This window comes from Nylanderia fulva, unplaced genomic scaffold (assembly GCF_048542155.1).
Source record: "Nylanderia fulva isolate GAGA-0341 unplaced genomic scaffold, ASM4854215v1 Scaffold2, whole genome shotgun sequence".
Taxonomy (NCBI): Eukaryota; Metazoa; Arthropoda; class Insecta; order Hymenoptera; family Formicidae; genus Nylanderia; species Nylanderia fulva.
This window is the reverse complement of record NW_028190263.1, coordinates 7524794-7539924: the sequence shown is the minus strand read 5'-3', so window position 1 is coordinate 7539924 and position 15131 is coordinate 7524794. Positions and strand designations below refer to the sequence as shown.

General features: G+C 30.0%; 6 protein-coding genes across 12 annotated transcripts in view; 3 read left to right on the top strand and 3 right to left on the bottom strand.

Annotated features, from left to right (window-relative positions):
• Tomosyn (syntaxin-binding protein tomosyn) overlaps positions 1–1207 on the bottom strand; it is a 37637-nt gene extending 36430 nt beyond the window's left edge. For all 6 annotated transcript variants that reach the window (XM_029318490.2, XM_029318484.2, XM_029318486.2 and 3 more), the window contains exon 1: positions 517–1207. In XM_029318490.2, coding sequence (XP_029174323.2) covers positions 517–636 — 120 coding nt within the window. In that variant the 5' untranslated portion in view covers positions 637–1207. The remainder of the gene's footprint in view (positions 1–516) is intronic.
• Positions 1208–1775: 568 nt separating this feature from the next.
• Positions 1776–5088, top strand: PTPMT1 (protein tyrosine phosphatase, mitochondrial 1). Of its 2 annotated transcripts, none has more exons than XM_029318494.2 (5): positions 1776–1841; positions 3563–3705; positions 4326–4406; positions 4523–4765; positions 4847–5088. In XM_029318494.2, exons 1-5 carry the CDS (start codon positions 1826–1828, stop codon positions 4973–4975), a joined length of 612 nt encoding a protein of 203 aa, XP_029174327.2. In that variant the 5' UTR covers positions 1776–1825; the 3' UTR covers positions 4976–5088. The 2 variants fall into 2 exon arrangements, with proteins under 2 accessions (XP_029174327.2, XP_085338273.1); XM_085482147.1 differs by lacking the exon at positions 1776–1841 and adding an exon at positions 2975–3462.
• Positions 1826–2900, top strand: LOC114942973 (mitochondrial GTPase 1). The gene has a single exon (XM_029318493.2). The coding sequence runs from the start codon at positions 1826–1828 to the stop codon at positions 2813–2815; it is 990 nt and encodes a 329-aa protein (XP_029174326.2). The 3' UTR covers positions 2816–2900.
• A 139-nt stretch (positions 5089–5227) lies between the features above and the next one.
• Positions 5228–9650, bottom strand: AlaRS-m (alanine--tRNA ligase, mitochondrial). Its single transcript, XM_029318453.2, has 12 exons — positions 9314–9650; positions 8998–9171; positions 8575–8915; positions 8100–8381; positions 7857–8001; positions 7598–7770; positions 7156–7481; positions 6798–7053; positions 6290–6685; positions 5854–6210; positions 5601–5781; positions 5228–5465 (listed from the first exon to the last, which is right to left on the bottom strand). Exons 1-12 carry the CDS (start codon positions 9536–9538, stop codon positions 5235–5237), a joined length of 3087 nt encoding a protein of 1028 aa, XP_029174286.2. The 5' UTR covers positions 9539–9650; the 3' UTR covers positions 5228–5234.
• An 884-nt stretch (positions 9651–10534) lies between these two features.
• Positions 10535–12891, top strand: CIAPIN1 (cytokine induced apoptosis inhibitor 1). The gene is made up of 6 exons (XM_029318455.2): positions 10535–10663; positions 10760–10937; positions 11077–11399; positions 11471–11597; positions 11699–11811; positions 11920–12891. The coding sequence occupies exons 2-6, from the start codon at positions 10787–10789 to the stop codon at positions 12031–12033; spliced, it is 828 nt and encodes a 275-aa protein (XP_029174288.2). The 5' UTR covers positions 10535–10663; positions 10760–10786; the 3' UTR covers positions 12034–12891.
• On the bottom strand, positions 12839–15027 carry LOC114942919 (alpha- and gamma-adaptin-binding protein p34). Its single transcript, XM_029318400.2, has 6 exons — positions 14822–15027; positions 14472–14641; positions 14274–14388; positions 13979–14128; positions 13773–13883; positions 12839–13696 (listed from the first exon to the last, which is right to left on the bottom strand). Exons 1-6 carry the CDS (start codon positions 14883–14885, stop codon positions 13524–13526), a joined length of 783 nt encoding a protein of 260 aa, XP_029174233.1. The 5' UTR covers positions 14886–15027; the 3' UTR covers positions 12839–13523.
• Positions 15028–15131: the final 104 nt, after the last annotated feature.

The window sequence follows — 15131 nt, the reverse complement described above, 5'->3', positions numbered from 1 at the left end:
ATAATTCGAGCAACAGATAAAAAGTTCGAATTAAAACAAGGGACGTTTTGAAAAAGCTTTTATTTCGGTTTCCTTTAGATGGCATACATAAAATGTCAAACAAAGAACAAGTAATTTAATTTTTTTTAATTGTAAGCATAATCTGAAATCTTATCTTTATCATTTCTTTTTTATCCTTGATCTCGTTATATAATAGATGCACGATAGATTTTATACCCGCTTAAGTCTAATTAAAGCCAATATTATCTACTCATTAGCGGCATGCTTTCTTTTATAGCTGACCCTATAAAATTCTTAATTATGCGACTCGTTTAATCGTTGAACTTATCGCGGAAAGTAGAGATTTTATTTTCCGCGATATCGCGGAAATTGACGTGTGAGTTTTATCAATGTCGAGATCTGCGAAAAAAATGCCGAACAGCGGATTATCGACAGGTCCACTTTACATAATTAGGGCAAATACGGGGGAATACTACGAATGTGGTACGAAGGCACACTTGACGTATCGGTACTGACCTTCTTAACTTGAAAGTGCTCCGTCCTCAGGTTCTCGACGATCTCTTGGTCGGGCTTGACGGGCTGCGGGACCGACGACCGGAACCCGTCGAGTACACCCTTGATCGTGAACTTCTTCATCGCGTCTGCCAAATAGGGTCGGCCACTCGGGGGGGATCACATGTGCAATCGCGCCGTTTCGTCCCTCCGTCCGTCCGTCCGTCCGTCCGTTTTACGTTTCTCTGCGAAATCACGGTCAGGATTTTAAGAAGATTTAGGCTCGTCGCGATCTCGACTCCTCAACGAGCTCAAGCTCGTTCGCGGAAATCCAATGACATGTTCGCTCTGTCTCTCTCTCTCTCTCTCTCTCTCGCTCCCTCTTTCTTTCTTCCTTCCTCTCTCGACACGGGTCGACTCTCCCGACACGGTGGACGTTGCTCTGCCGCGGCGCCGATCCTCTACATCTTGACAGTACGTGTCAGCGGGGTGCTTCGACGGGATGCGAACGCGATGCCTCCCCCTGCTCGTGTCACGCACCAAATCTCCGGGATTAGAGGTAACTCCGAGACGCGCACGAGGACGGTTTTTAATCAGTCAACGCTTTTACGCCGAGCGCGAACGCGGCCGAGACGTGGCGAGAATTGTTTTCGTACTTGACGGCAATGCGGTGTTGTTTAATCGCGCCAGGATCAATAACTGGCAACAGGCTCATGTGGACTTTCGCACGGTTGCGAGCGCGAGCTGCGCACGCGCGGTACGCCGACACGCCACTGCGCATGCGCGACCGATCGCGCGCGTGATTGGTCGGCTCGCTCGGCGCGTCGTCTGCTACGTTCGCGAGGGCTGGCTGACTTTCGAGCAACTTCACACGTTAAAAATCCGCAAAATGCTAATACGCCGATCGCGCTATTCGAAAGCTGAATAATCGATATTGCTATTCGGCCTATTACGTAATTACAAATAATGCCGTTTCGCAAACTTGCGCTTCATTAATTTCGTGCTTTCATGGAAATGTGCCTTTGCGTGCCTCACGTTGGTTTATTGTTATTTGGCTAAACTGCCGATAACCTCAATGCTGGCATTTTTTATTCCAGCATTGATATTTCGATTTTACGATTTTGACATAAACTTTGCATATTTTATAGGTATATCTTGATTCGTAAACGGAATATATTTTTTTTATCGTTCATGCCAGAATCAAATATCGAGCATTCAAACATTGATGACAAATTTCCTTAATTTTAACCGGTTATGTATTAATATTTCAGAATTTATGGAAGCGAGGATTATCTAAAAACGTAGCAAGTACACACATCAAAGTCGGAATACGATGACAAATACAGGAGGTAAAGTAATCGCTAATTTGCGAGAAAAGTTTGTTTATCACAAAGCAATACAATGGTTCCCTGGACATATGACAAAGGGTTTGAGACAGATGCAGCAACAATTAAAAAATGTCGATTGCATCATAGAAGTTCACGATGCACGAGTACCAATTTCTGGCCGTTATGCGGACTTCAGCAGAACTTTGACGGGCTTGAAACCGCATATATTTGTATTGAGCAAAATGGATCTAGCTGATACAAAATATAGAGAAAGCATAGTGTCTACATTAAATAGAGAGGGCTTATCCAATATAATATTTACAAATCTCAAAGATGAGCAATGCAAAAATGCAAAAAAAATTTTACCCTTAGCTAAAAAGTTAATATCTAATTCAGCACGTTATAATAGAATCGAGGAAGAATCTTATTCCATAATGGTTATTGGGGTGCCCAATGTTGGAAAGTCCTCTCTAATTAATCGTTTAAGAAACACTCATCTTAACAGGGCCAAAGCTGCTCATGTTGGTGGAGTAGCAGGCATTACACGATCCTTGTCGACTCGCATAAAGATATCGGAAGACCCATTAATATATCTGTTTGATACACCAGGTATTTTAGTTCCTTCTATTAAGGACATTCATGCTGGTTTCAAATTGGCTTTAGTAGGCTGTTTGCAAGATCATGTGATAGGAGCGGATGTACTTGCAGATTACTTACTGTTCTGGTTAAATAAAAATGAACGATTTGAATATGTAGAAAAACTAGGTTTGCCAGAACCAAATGACAATGTGATACATTTACTTACATTTATTGCTGCAAAGTTTCAAAGAACAATAAAAATAAAAAGCTATGATGGACGAACAGAAACTGTACCAAATTTGCAATTTGCAGCAGAACATTTTGTTGGATTATTTAGAAAAGGAATGTTAGGGTCTTATTGCTTAGATATAGATTTAATGGAAACGTTACAAGATTGCGACATTAGATTAGCGTAATAATAATGATAATTATATGTAAATATTATATAAAAATAAGTATATTTTTAATTGAAAAAAAATACAAATTTGTTCATAAATTTTATATATCATATTTTGAATGACCTTGTGAAAACTAGAGAACTATAATTTAGAAAAAAAGAATTATCTCCCATTTATCTCACACACATCCTTGAAGGATAAAATACTTTCACTGTTAATTTTTCGTATATTAAAACATAATGGAGAATTTTATTTTAAACTTCTTAGTTTATAATACATATATTTATATATTTAAAATTATGTACATTAAATTTCATAATATAAAATATTTGAAAAGGTAAAGTTCGAACAAACTATGATACACTTAACCAAAAGAGCATATCTCGCTACATCTTTCCCCCCCATTATCTCGTCTTCTTTTAAATCTTCAGTCGTGTCTCTACTTTGTATTCTGCTGGAGTAGGTCAACCGGTCATACATGGAATCATTTAGCTTCACAAAAGCCAGCTTCCGTTTCTTTCATTCTTCTCAACATTTCCAAAATAAGTGTCCACACGAACGTATCGCATCGGAGAAAGAAGCGAGATAACGGGAAAATTACAAATTAATTGATATAGTTTTCGATTTACATTTAGTGATGAAATTTACCGTTATGTTTACATCAGGTCGGGAACTTTAATGTTGAGAGAAAATTTTACTCTTTGAGATACACTTTTAATCATTTCATTCGAACTAATACGACACTTTTGGAATTAATTCATATAGCAAAGATGTTTGCGAGAGTCACGTTTTATCCAACCTTATTTTACAACGTCGTTATGGAAAAGATTACGACCAGGAATTGGTACGATAGGATAGACGAAACAGTTATACTGGGCGCCTTACCATTCCGGCGATCGACGAAGCAGGTATATTCTCTACAATTTTAATTCATAGTTTTCTTTTATTAAATTTTATAGAAAAAACAGTAGTTTATACGATAAATTTTCTAGTTTTTCAACATTTATTTCACATTATCAATTCTGAAATCAATTCTTGAAATACGATAAAATAAGATACAATATGATGCATGTGCAATTTATACTGTTATACTTTTCCTCATATATTTTTATAAAAACTCATAAAAAATCATGAACATAATAGTTCTTTTGATGAAAATAGAAGATAAGTTCTTGAATAAAATCCATAATCTTTTTACTCATAATATTTATGATCTTCCTTCTGCTTTTTCCTTTCTTCAAAATCTTGTTTTAAATCTTATTTTTATTTTATATAAATACATATATATATATATATATATATGTCCAACAAGATATCACAAAATACCTTTATATACTTAATATATAAAATGTATGTGTTTTATAATATATATCTGTATTGCAATATATAAAAAATGTCATCATATATTTTAAATGTAAATTATTTGGACACTACAGCTTCATGTAACAACTATTAAATTATAATGTAAATGTTGGACTAATGTTATTACAGATTATTTACATTTTACACAATTTCTTTTCTGTTTCAGTTAGTTGATGATGAAAATATTAAGGCTGTTGTATCCATGAACGAAGATTATGAGTTATCTTTATTATCTAACACAGAAAAGGTATGTGTGGCAAGATAAGACTTAGATTTTGAAAATAAAATTACATAACGAAAAAGCTAGCATATATCAAAGTAATCTTATATGTGCAAATTAGTAATATTGTTTTTCTCCATCAGGAATGGCGCAGCCACAATGTAGAATTTCTACAATTATCTACAACAGATATTTTTCAAGCACCCTGTCAGGAAAAACTACAAAACGGTGTTAATTTTATTAATAAATTTCGCTCTATATCCACTAGAAAACTGGGTAATCCATCAGATACTATTAATGGAAACAGTCAACCTGGCACGGTTTATGTTCATTGTAAAGCAGGAAGAACAAGAAGTGCAACATTAGTTGCGTGCTATTTAATAATAGTGAGATAATATGGCATTATTTAAATATAAAAGCCTTCAAAGATTATATGAATCATTAAATCATAAAATGTTTTATTCTAGAAAAATAATTGGACGCCCGAAGAAGCAGTAAATTTCATGCGAACAAAAAGGCCACATATACTACTCCATACAGCGCAATGGTCTGCGTTAGAGCAATTTTATGCAGAACATATACAATCTAAATCGTAATCAAAAGTTTTCTATACACACACACACACACACATATATATATATATAATTTTATTACATTATTTATATAAATAAAGATGTATAAATATATAAATAAATGATGTTATATTTTAGATATTATGCTGTCTATATACATAATATATACTTGCTAATTTGAATATAGCAAAGTAGAGAGTGAAGAGATAAACTAATCAATCATAAATATGAATTTATTACAATTGTATTTTTAGTGCAAATCATTTGTAACAAGTATAATTACTTATCGATTTTTATTAATAAGCTCAACCTTTTTTACATGTATGGATGCAAATTTAGTAGCTTCGATTACTGCTCTTTCTATATATGTCTGAAAATCTTGTGACACATGTGTAGATTTCATACTCGCAATTAACATGGGTTTGAATCCTTTAATAGGTCCTTGCTTTGCATTAAAAGTTTGTAAAACGACATCCATCCAGATTTGTGCATTAAATGCATCAGACACCATTTCCTACATAGAATAATAATCACTTATCCAGATAATATAATTTGAATATAAATTATATATTGCATATCACTGCATATACATATACATACTCATAATCTATATCAAAATGTACATTTAAATGTGAATGAAATATAATACCTGTGGTATCGAACATCTTGCCTTTACAGATCCATTGGTATTGGATAAAACTAATATTGGTAGTTTAGGAAAGAGAGATACAACTTCGTGTAATGATAAATATCTGGGATTTTCGTTTAGACAATGTATGATAAAGCAAGATGAATCCATGGCATCAGTGATTTCACGAATTATAGAAACCCTATAAAATGTCATTATTTAGAATTCAGCAGATGATAAGTTGGATAATGATAAGATATGCAATATTACATACTTCTCGATTTCTTTCTCTTGCAACCATATTGCTTTGCTCAAATTCTCTAAGTTTGTCAAGCATTTCTGTTTGATCACATAAGGTAATGATATTTGTATATTTGGATCATTAATTTCCTGTTTTATTTGATTTATTTCTTCTTTAAATTGTTCATATGTGAGTTTCCCACTTTTTAATATTTCTTCTAGCTCTGCAATTCTCTGACACATTCTTTCACCAGCCTGTTTCATACGTACAGCTTCTCTGCCGACAACAGCTTTAACAGTGCGCTTTGTTGCTCCCTTTGAAGTATACATTAAAAAGCAAAAGTGTTGTAAAACACTTGTATTATGTACATGAGTACCGCAACACGTTTCCCTAGAAACATATACAATAGATATTAATTGCTAAATAAAAGTAGAAAATTCTTTGATATTTAAAATTTACATTTACTAACTTTGCTTTCAAACTGTCAGCATTAATTTCTATGACTCTAATGCCTGTATAAGGATATATTTCTCCAGGGATCAATGTAACATCATCTTGTTTTAATAGTTCGAGTAAATTTAAAATTTGTACAGTTGTTGCAGCATGGGTTTGTATAATATTGTTAATGCAATTTTCTATTATTCTCATTTGTTCCAATGTAAGTTGTTCGCCAAATGAATTGAATTGCAATTTTAAATTATCTACATTGACTGTAGAACCATTTTGATAAACTACTTGCATAACCTGTTTTAGGGCTGCATTCAATAAATGTGCTGCTGTATGATGTTTCATAACTTCAACACGAATATTTGGTTCTATATTGACTAGACAATCGTCTCCTATTTGTAAATACAATTCTGATGTGCTAAAAAAATGTATAAATGTATTATTCAATATATTATTTTTTACAGTAATATAATTAAATGGAATAATTTTATATAATCATCTAAATATAGAAAAATATAAAAGATATTTACGGTAAATCTGTTTTGGCAAAATGGCCAGAATGAATCACATAGCCGTTAACTTTTCTGACATTATCTATGTTGAAAAACAGATTCTTGATACAAATGTTTCCTTTATCTGAAACTTGACCACCTTCTAATGAATAGCACATAGTCTTATCCAATATAATACCAATTTCATTGGTACTATTTAATATCTCATCAATGTTTATAGCTTTTCTATTATTAATTTTTGTAGTTTTGGAATTTTCATTTATAATTAATTTACCTATAACATATAAAATAGATAATATTTTAAAGTTACATTATAAATTTAATCACAGGGAATATGACAGATAATATATATATATAGGATTTACTTTAATGTTACCATTGATAATAATGCCAAGGAGTTTGCTGTTAAGTGTTGGAAATTCATAATTACTTCCATTGTATGTATAATTGTATTTGAATGAATCATTTGTCTTAGATACATGATTTTCTTCAAGTATTCTCAAAGATTCTTTAGTAAGTATACTACATTTGTCTAAGCCAATTCTTGATTGATATCTACAATTATCAAGTTGCTTTTCAAAATCAATTTGATCAAAATGTAAAGACTCAATTTGTGCTAGTTCTGCTATAGTTTCTGAATTAAGGCCATATGTATCATATAGTTTAAATGCGACAGATCCAGGTAACACATTAGTTTCACGCCTGTAAATCATATAAATTATTAAATATATTAATATATTATATATGTTATAAAAACAGATGCAAATAAGCGATTTCTTTATCAATATCAAACTCTTATTGTGTTTTAAATATCTTACAACTCTTTTAACACGGATTGTAATTCTTTATAGCCATCAACTAAACCAGGAGCCATCCAATCAGTGATCGATGCTAATTCAGGACGAACTTCAACCATCTTATTCCACTTTTTACCAGAAGTATTCCGCAATCTTTTGAATAAATCTTCTTCAAAGTCTATTATCCTTTGTACCTGAAATTGAATCCAACAATATTATTGAGATAATATAAAATATGGTGCCCTTTTTTTAAACAACTTTGATAATCTTATATTATTACCTGTTTTAAATTATTGTGTAATTCTGGATAAGCTGCACCCAGGTTATCAGCCACAATACAGGCAAGTTCAGTAACTATGCCAGGTTTTTTGAATATTCTCTCTGCCACGTCTATCGTATTCCGTAATATTCTCCGTAGTTTATGGCTGGTAAATAATAATATCTTTTTTATTTCTATTATATTTATACATGTATTTAATGAAAATATATAAGAAATTTCATAGATATTGAAATAATCACATACTGTTGCTCCGGTAACATATTATCAGCCAATGCAATAGTAACCATTCTCGCGTGATCTGCGAGAATTCTGTAACCATAATCAATTTTGCCTATATCATCATTATTAAATGTCCCTTTATATTTTGGAGCGTTCGAATGCTTTTGTATCGCATCAAATAATGGCTGGAACAGATCTGTATCGTAATTTGATTTTTTTCCTTGTAAGAAGGTAACTAATCTTTCAAGTCCCATGCCTGTATCAACATGATGTTTTGATAAAGGTACTATACATCCATTTGCAAGCCTGATATAAAATATGATATTTAATAGACTATGCAATTTTATATAATTATTAAATTTTGTGATATATGGAAGAGAGGCTTTAACAATATTCAGAAAGATCACAATAATGTACAAAGTAATAAGATATAGTAAAATATTGTTTTGTGATTTAAGTTAAAGCACTCAATGTTTCATAACAGAAATTGATAACTCACCTTTCATATTGTATAAAAACTATATTCCACAATTCCATAAGATCTGCATATCCTTTATTCACTCGTGCAGCCTGATTAGTACTTCTTTTCATATAGTCTACATGTATTTCTGTGCAAGGTCCACAAGGACCCGATACACCCATTTCCCAGAAATTGTCTTTTATACCAAAAGGTAGAACTTTGCTTTCTGGAAGACCGAGTTTTAACCAAATATTTTTGCATTCCAGATCTGGACCTATGCCCAACTTCTCATTACCACCGAAATATGTTACATATAGACATTCTTCAGGTACACCATACACATTTGTTAAAAGATTCCAGGCATATGTACAAGCATCTTCCTGAGAACAATAAGATTATATAAATAAGTATCTGGTGGGTTTTGACAAATATATGAATAATATATTGTACTGTGTCTTATACTTTGAAATAATCTCCAAAGGACCAATTGCCAAGCATTTCGAAGAACGTATGATGATAGCTATCGTTACCAACAACACTTAAATCATTGTGCTTTCCGCCAACTCTAATACATTTTTGCGAGTTGACAATCTTTGTCGCAGGTGGTTCATAATAATCTAAGAAGATTCCTTTAAACTGAAGAAACGTTGTGACGTAAGAAACTTATCAGATTTCTTAATAGAAATAAGTTTTATTAAACTGAAGAGGTGTTGCGATGTAAAAAACTTATATTTATCAGATTTCTTAATAGAAATAAATTATATTTAAAAAAACATACCTGATTCATACCAGCATTGATGAATGCTAGTGATTGATCAGCAATTGGAGAGACAGGACTGGAACGAATAATACTGTGTTTCAAATCCTTAGAAAAGTAATCTAAAAATTCCTTTCTGATCAAGTTAGCAGATTTGTTGTTGCTAAACTGATTATACGATCGAATTAATTTATAATAGGTCATTCTTTTTGTTACAGGATTAATTATCGCGCATAAATAATACATAATATAAACAATTAAAGTCAGCTTTTATAAAAATCTACATGTAAACAATAGGAATCATTGGAGATCGCTCTGTGTTGCGAGGTTAGATGTGCAAAAAATCTAATCAATATTCATCTGATAAATACACGTAACGTAATCAATTTAAAATGTTCTATCAATATATTAATAAAGTTTAAAAACTTCGGACTTTCTAAAATGCAGATGCATTATTGATAAGAATCGATAATAATTAATACATAAATATGTGGGAAAAAATATATTTTAAAAATTCGCGCCAAAATTTTAACGCGCCATCTTTTATCAAATCGATATTTTCTAATATCGAATCGACTTATCAAAACTCGCAACCTCATTGTCAATTCATTTATTCCACAATGTATATCTGCAATAGTATGAGAATATATCTAATTATTTTAAGATTCTCATTAATAACATATTTATAATATTTTTATTCGTACTTTTCACTCGCTATTACACTCTATTATCTACATCGAGAAATTATATCAGATCTATATATCAGTAAAATATATAATATATATTCGATAAGAAATAAATCAAACTATATGAAATCAAGTTGCAATCAAATAAATCATAGGAACTATAATTTTGTGATAAAAATAGGAGACCACACACACACACACACACACACACACACACATATATATATATATATATATATATATATATATATGATTCAAAAAATTATTTATTTATAATTATTTTTCATTTTAGCTTGATTTATCTCTTATCGAATATTTTCTTAATAATTTTAATATATTATACATATCTTCTTTTGATTATTTTTATGCATATATGACAAGACGATATACATACATATATATATAAATTATATATATATATATATATATATATAATATAAATCTATATATATATATATATATATATATATATATATATATATATAAATACATGCATCATATTTATAGATTCGTCTGTCACATGATTATGAAATTCTGCTTATTCTGCTATCTATAGTTCAGTCGAGTGTTATTGGTTGTCCAGCTTGGTGCTGATTGAATACCAAGGAGAGAAAAAGATAGGTTAGCCAGAGAAATTCAGAGTCATCTTTTATACAGTTCTCGGTTAGCTAAAGAAAAGCGATATGTAAGTATTATTCGTTATGCGAAAAAATTTTTGAACAAGGCTATATTACTTTTTTGTTTTCTTACATTGTGCAATAAAAGATATGTATTTTTATAGTTTGTGAGAATAAATCGTTATTGCAACATGACATCTCACAAGGAAAACGAGAATCTTGTTATATTAGGAAATGAATCGTCTTTTCCTAATGATACGATAGAATTTAATTCTACGATCAAGCAACATTTTGGACACCTTGGAAAAATGCATACCATCAAATTATTGGATTTAAAAAAAGGTATATTTTATCTGAATTAAAGCATCAATTATTGTTATAAGTAATTATTGGTACATACACACATGGTTTCAAAATTGTCTTTAATTATTGTTTACATACAATGATTAAAAATATACATTTGTTTTATATGTTGTTTTAGAAAATTACAATGCATCTGCTTTTAATGTCGTTATTGCCATTTTTATACAACCATGCACCAACGATGAGTTTTTAACGGATACTCTGAGAATTTTGAAGCCTAATGGCTCACTTGTCATTTACGAACCATTACCAGTGAAGAAAAAGTCAGATACACAACTTACCTATTCTGAAAGAATATCTAGATTGAAGTTACATGGCTTTATAGTAAAAAATATAGAACGAAATACATTGGACCAAGATTTAGAGAAAAATCTTTTGTCGACTGTATATAGCAATGCAGAAGATATTTGCAAAATATTAGCAAGTAAACCATCATTCGAGGTTAGTTATATATTAGTTTGCATCTTATTCAACAAAAGAAAAACTTTTAATATCTTTTTTTTATTATTTAGGTGGGTTCTAGTGTTCCTCTATCATTTACAAAAACAAAAAATGTATGGAAGGTAGATGATTTGATAGATGAAGATGAACTTTTAGATGAGTCAGATCTTGTGAAACCAGATGCATCAGCATTAAAAGGTAAAGTTAACATATAATTATAAATATTAAATATATGTTAATTTTATATAGTATAATTAGATAAACAATTTACATAAATTAATTACATCTGTTTTTTTCAGTTTGTGCAACAACAGGCAAACGAAAAGCATGTAAGGATTGTACATGTGGACTTGCAGAAGAATTAAGTAACAACACCATACAGAAAGGCACTGTTAAATCCTCTTGTGGAAATGTATGTATCTTATTGTTGTTATCGTAATGAAACTTTATATACATATATTTAATTATTTGATTATACAAATTAAATATTAATTCTAAATTTTTAATGAATTTTTTATAGTGTTATCTTGGAGATGCATTTAGATGTGCTAGTTGTCCTTATCTTGGAATGCCCGCCTTTAAACCAGGAGAAAAAGTAGTTGTACCTGACAGTCAGTTAACTATTGATTCCTAAATTCTACTTTTTCATGGATATAATGGCATATCTTTTCATTTCAATCAAGGGAAATGATTGTGTACTGTTTTTATATAATTTTATCAAATTATTTTTATTTTAGCTATTTTTCTGGTATATATATTTATATGTAAAAGATATGGATATAATACAATTTTTCCTTGAGTAAAAATAATAATAATTTGAACTATAGCCTATTTATCAATAAATTTTTTAAGTGTAACAATATACTAAACAATAATATAAAAAGAAATAATTATCAATAATAAGAATATCTAACATACATAATGAAATGTATATAATTTTCATATTATAATTAAGAATCTTCAAATATATTTCATTAAATAATACAGAAAACTGAAATATATATATATATATATATATACACATAATATATAGTAATAGATAATATATATATATATAGTAATAGATATATATATATATATATATAAATAAATATAAATTATTATGTGTACTATAAACACACTATATACATATATTATAATGTACTAACTTTTTCTAATATGAAGCTTTAGGCGCGTTCCATTTGACGCTCACGAGCGTTATCTGTTTTTGTCTTACTTGGCGAACAACAAGGATGAAATGATTTCGTGAGCGTTGCAAACGTTAAGTGGAACGGGCCTTTCATTTAATCTTTACTCAATTTTTAACCTCGAGAAATCTTTAGATTATAGGAAAATATAATTTGACGAGAGGGTGAGTCTCAAATTTAGAGTTCAGAGGTTAACTTCAAGATAATTAGGACATTATTTACAGGAATTTAGTATTTAAATTTGAAGCTAACTTTAGTTTGGTTGGTATATATTGTATATTTATTAATATATTATATTGTTAGTATATCTTGTTTAGATATCTGTACATGAAATGTATTCTCATAACTCGCGATTTTTTCTCGAAGATATAATGAACGAAATCTCATTTTAACCTCTACCCAGATAACCACAGTAATTATTATAACATCATTTTGATGTCAAAATGTATCATTTGCCATCAAAATAATGTCATAATAATTACTGTGGCTATCTGGGTATATTGCTATAAATATTTATTACTATATAAATATTAAAAATTTGCAATTTAATTTAAATTATTTTATAAAAAAATGGTCAAATCCAACTTATTTAGACTATTAGCATGTAGCTTTAAATCTTAATACATATGTTTATTACAAACATATTATACTTATATAATATTTTACAGCTACAAGATAACATTTTCAATAAATGTTCCATGTTCATAGTATTATTAAAACTTTCCTATCTATCATTATCTGTTTATATATATATGTAACTTATTTTTTAAAAAATTGTTTTTTTTATCATACAGTCATAATGCACGTTATTGCAATATGCAAATCTTTACAATTACATTTTATTATTTTGAGCTTTCTAGTGCATCTTAAATCAATTTGAAGTCAAAATAATTTGTAGTTAATCTAAATAATATATTACGATATTTAAATCGTAAATTCAATCTTCGATTTCTAGATGATCGCCGCCCATGGCTTTCCAAAAGGCAGCAACTATTTGTTCAGCCACTGCGCGCCTTTCATTTGATGGTAAAGATGCTATCTGTTCTTTCATGGCCATAAATTGACCTAATAGTTCTCCAAAGTCTGCATTTTCATCACCCAAAATGCCATCTGCCCAAAAAAACATCTGATAAGAAACAATATACTTTACACATTTATCTTTATATGATTCTTGATCTGTACTGACCAATTATGTCTTGCACATGTAGCCTTTCAGAAAGATCATGTGTTAATTGAATATTTTCAAATTGTTCTCCAATTTCATTAACTTCGTGTGTTTCATCCGCACATGGTTTATCTGGTAACAAAACAACATATTTTAATTTTTGTATAAAGAGATGAAAAGTATGTCTATATTTTCATTTCAACAGCAGAAATCTTGTGATACACTACTTTTAAGTATAATATTAGGCCATGTGTGAGCATGTAGAGCTTCTATGATTCTTTCAATACCATATTTGTTACCCTCTGTATCAGATTCTGAGTCTCCTGTTTGATCTAATTCAACCAGTTCAAATTTATTGTGTAAACACCAATTTAATACTGAAAGATATAAAATAATTAAATTTACAATAACTTAAATAACTTTGAATAAACATTGCATATATTCACAAAACATATACAATATAGAACATGAAATTATTCAGATATCATAATCAATATTTTCTATATCATAACATATGCATACCTTTATCTCGTAGAAGTGTATCAGTTATTGCACTGCAGGAAAATAAAAATACTTCTGCTGTTGTTAATGAATTAGATAACGATGCCAAATACTCTAGTTCTTGATCCACAGTGTGCTATAGAAATTGAACGACATTAATGCATTTGGCAATTTAATCACTAAATATATAATAACTATCAGTGCAATTAGGTATCTTACTGCCTGTGGATCATGGTACACAATCAACGCATTGATTCCTTCCATTGGAAGTTTACAGGATTTACTTTCTGTGGTGCGCACCAAGATCTGTGATGTGTAATATTTGTTGTCAATATTCCACAGATAATCCACAATGTCATTTTCCTCAGATAAATGTTCCGCACCTATATCTGTATTGGACAACAAATCAAAATCAATACACCTAAAGTATAATGTTATAAGAACTTGAAAGAAGAATTATAAAAGTTTTATAAAAAATTATATTACTTAGGCAAAAATGATAGAAAAATCGTGGGCTGTAGTTTCATAAAAGCTATTTGAATATACACAATGTTAATATTTGTACTCACTTTCTGCAATTTCCTTAGCTTTTCCTTCTTTCGTACTAACGATCAATACTCGAGGTAAACTCATTATAGACAATTAAAATTTATATTCAAGAATTGTTAATAAAATTTGATTGAGCTATAACTGATGTGTGAACAAAGTTATTAGGTTAGAACAGATATTTTGTGTGACGACCTTCTGACGAAGACAGTACTATATACACTTGTGTATTAGAGAAAGAAAACATTATATACATATATGTAATATACACACATGCGCGCGCGCATGTTTGTATATTTTATTGTTATAGAATGAAAAAATATATCTATATAC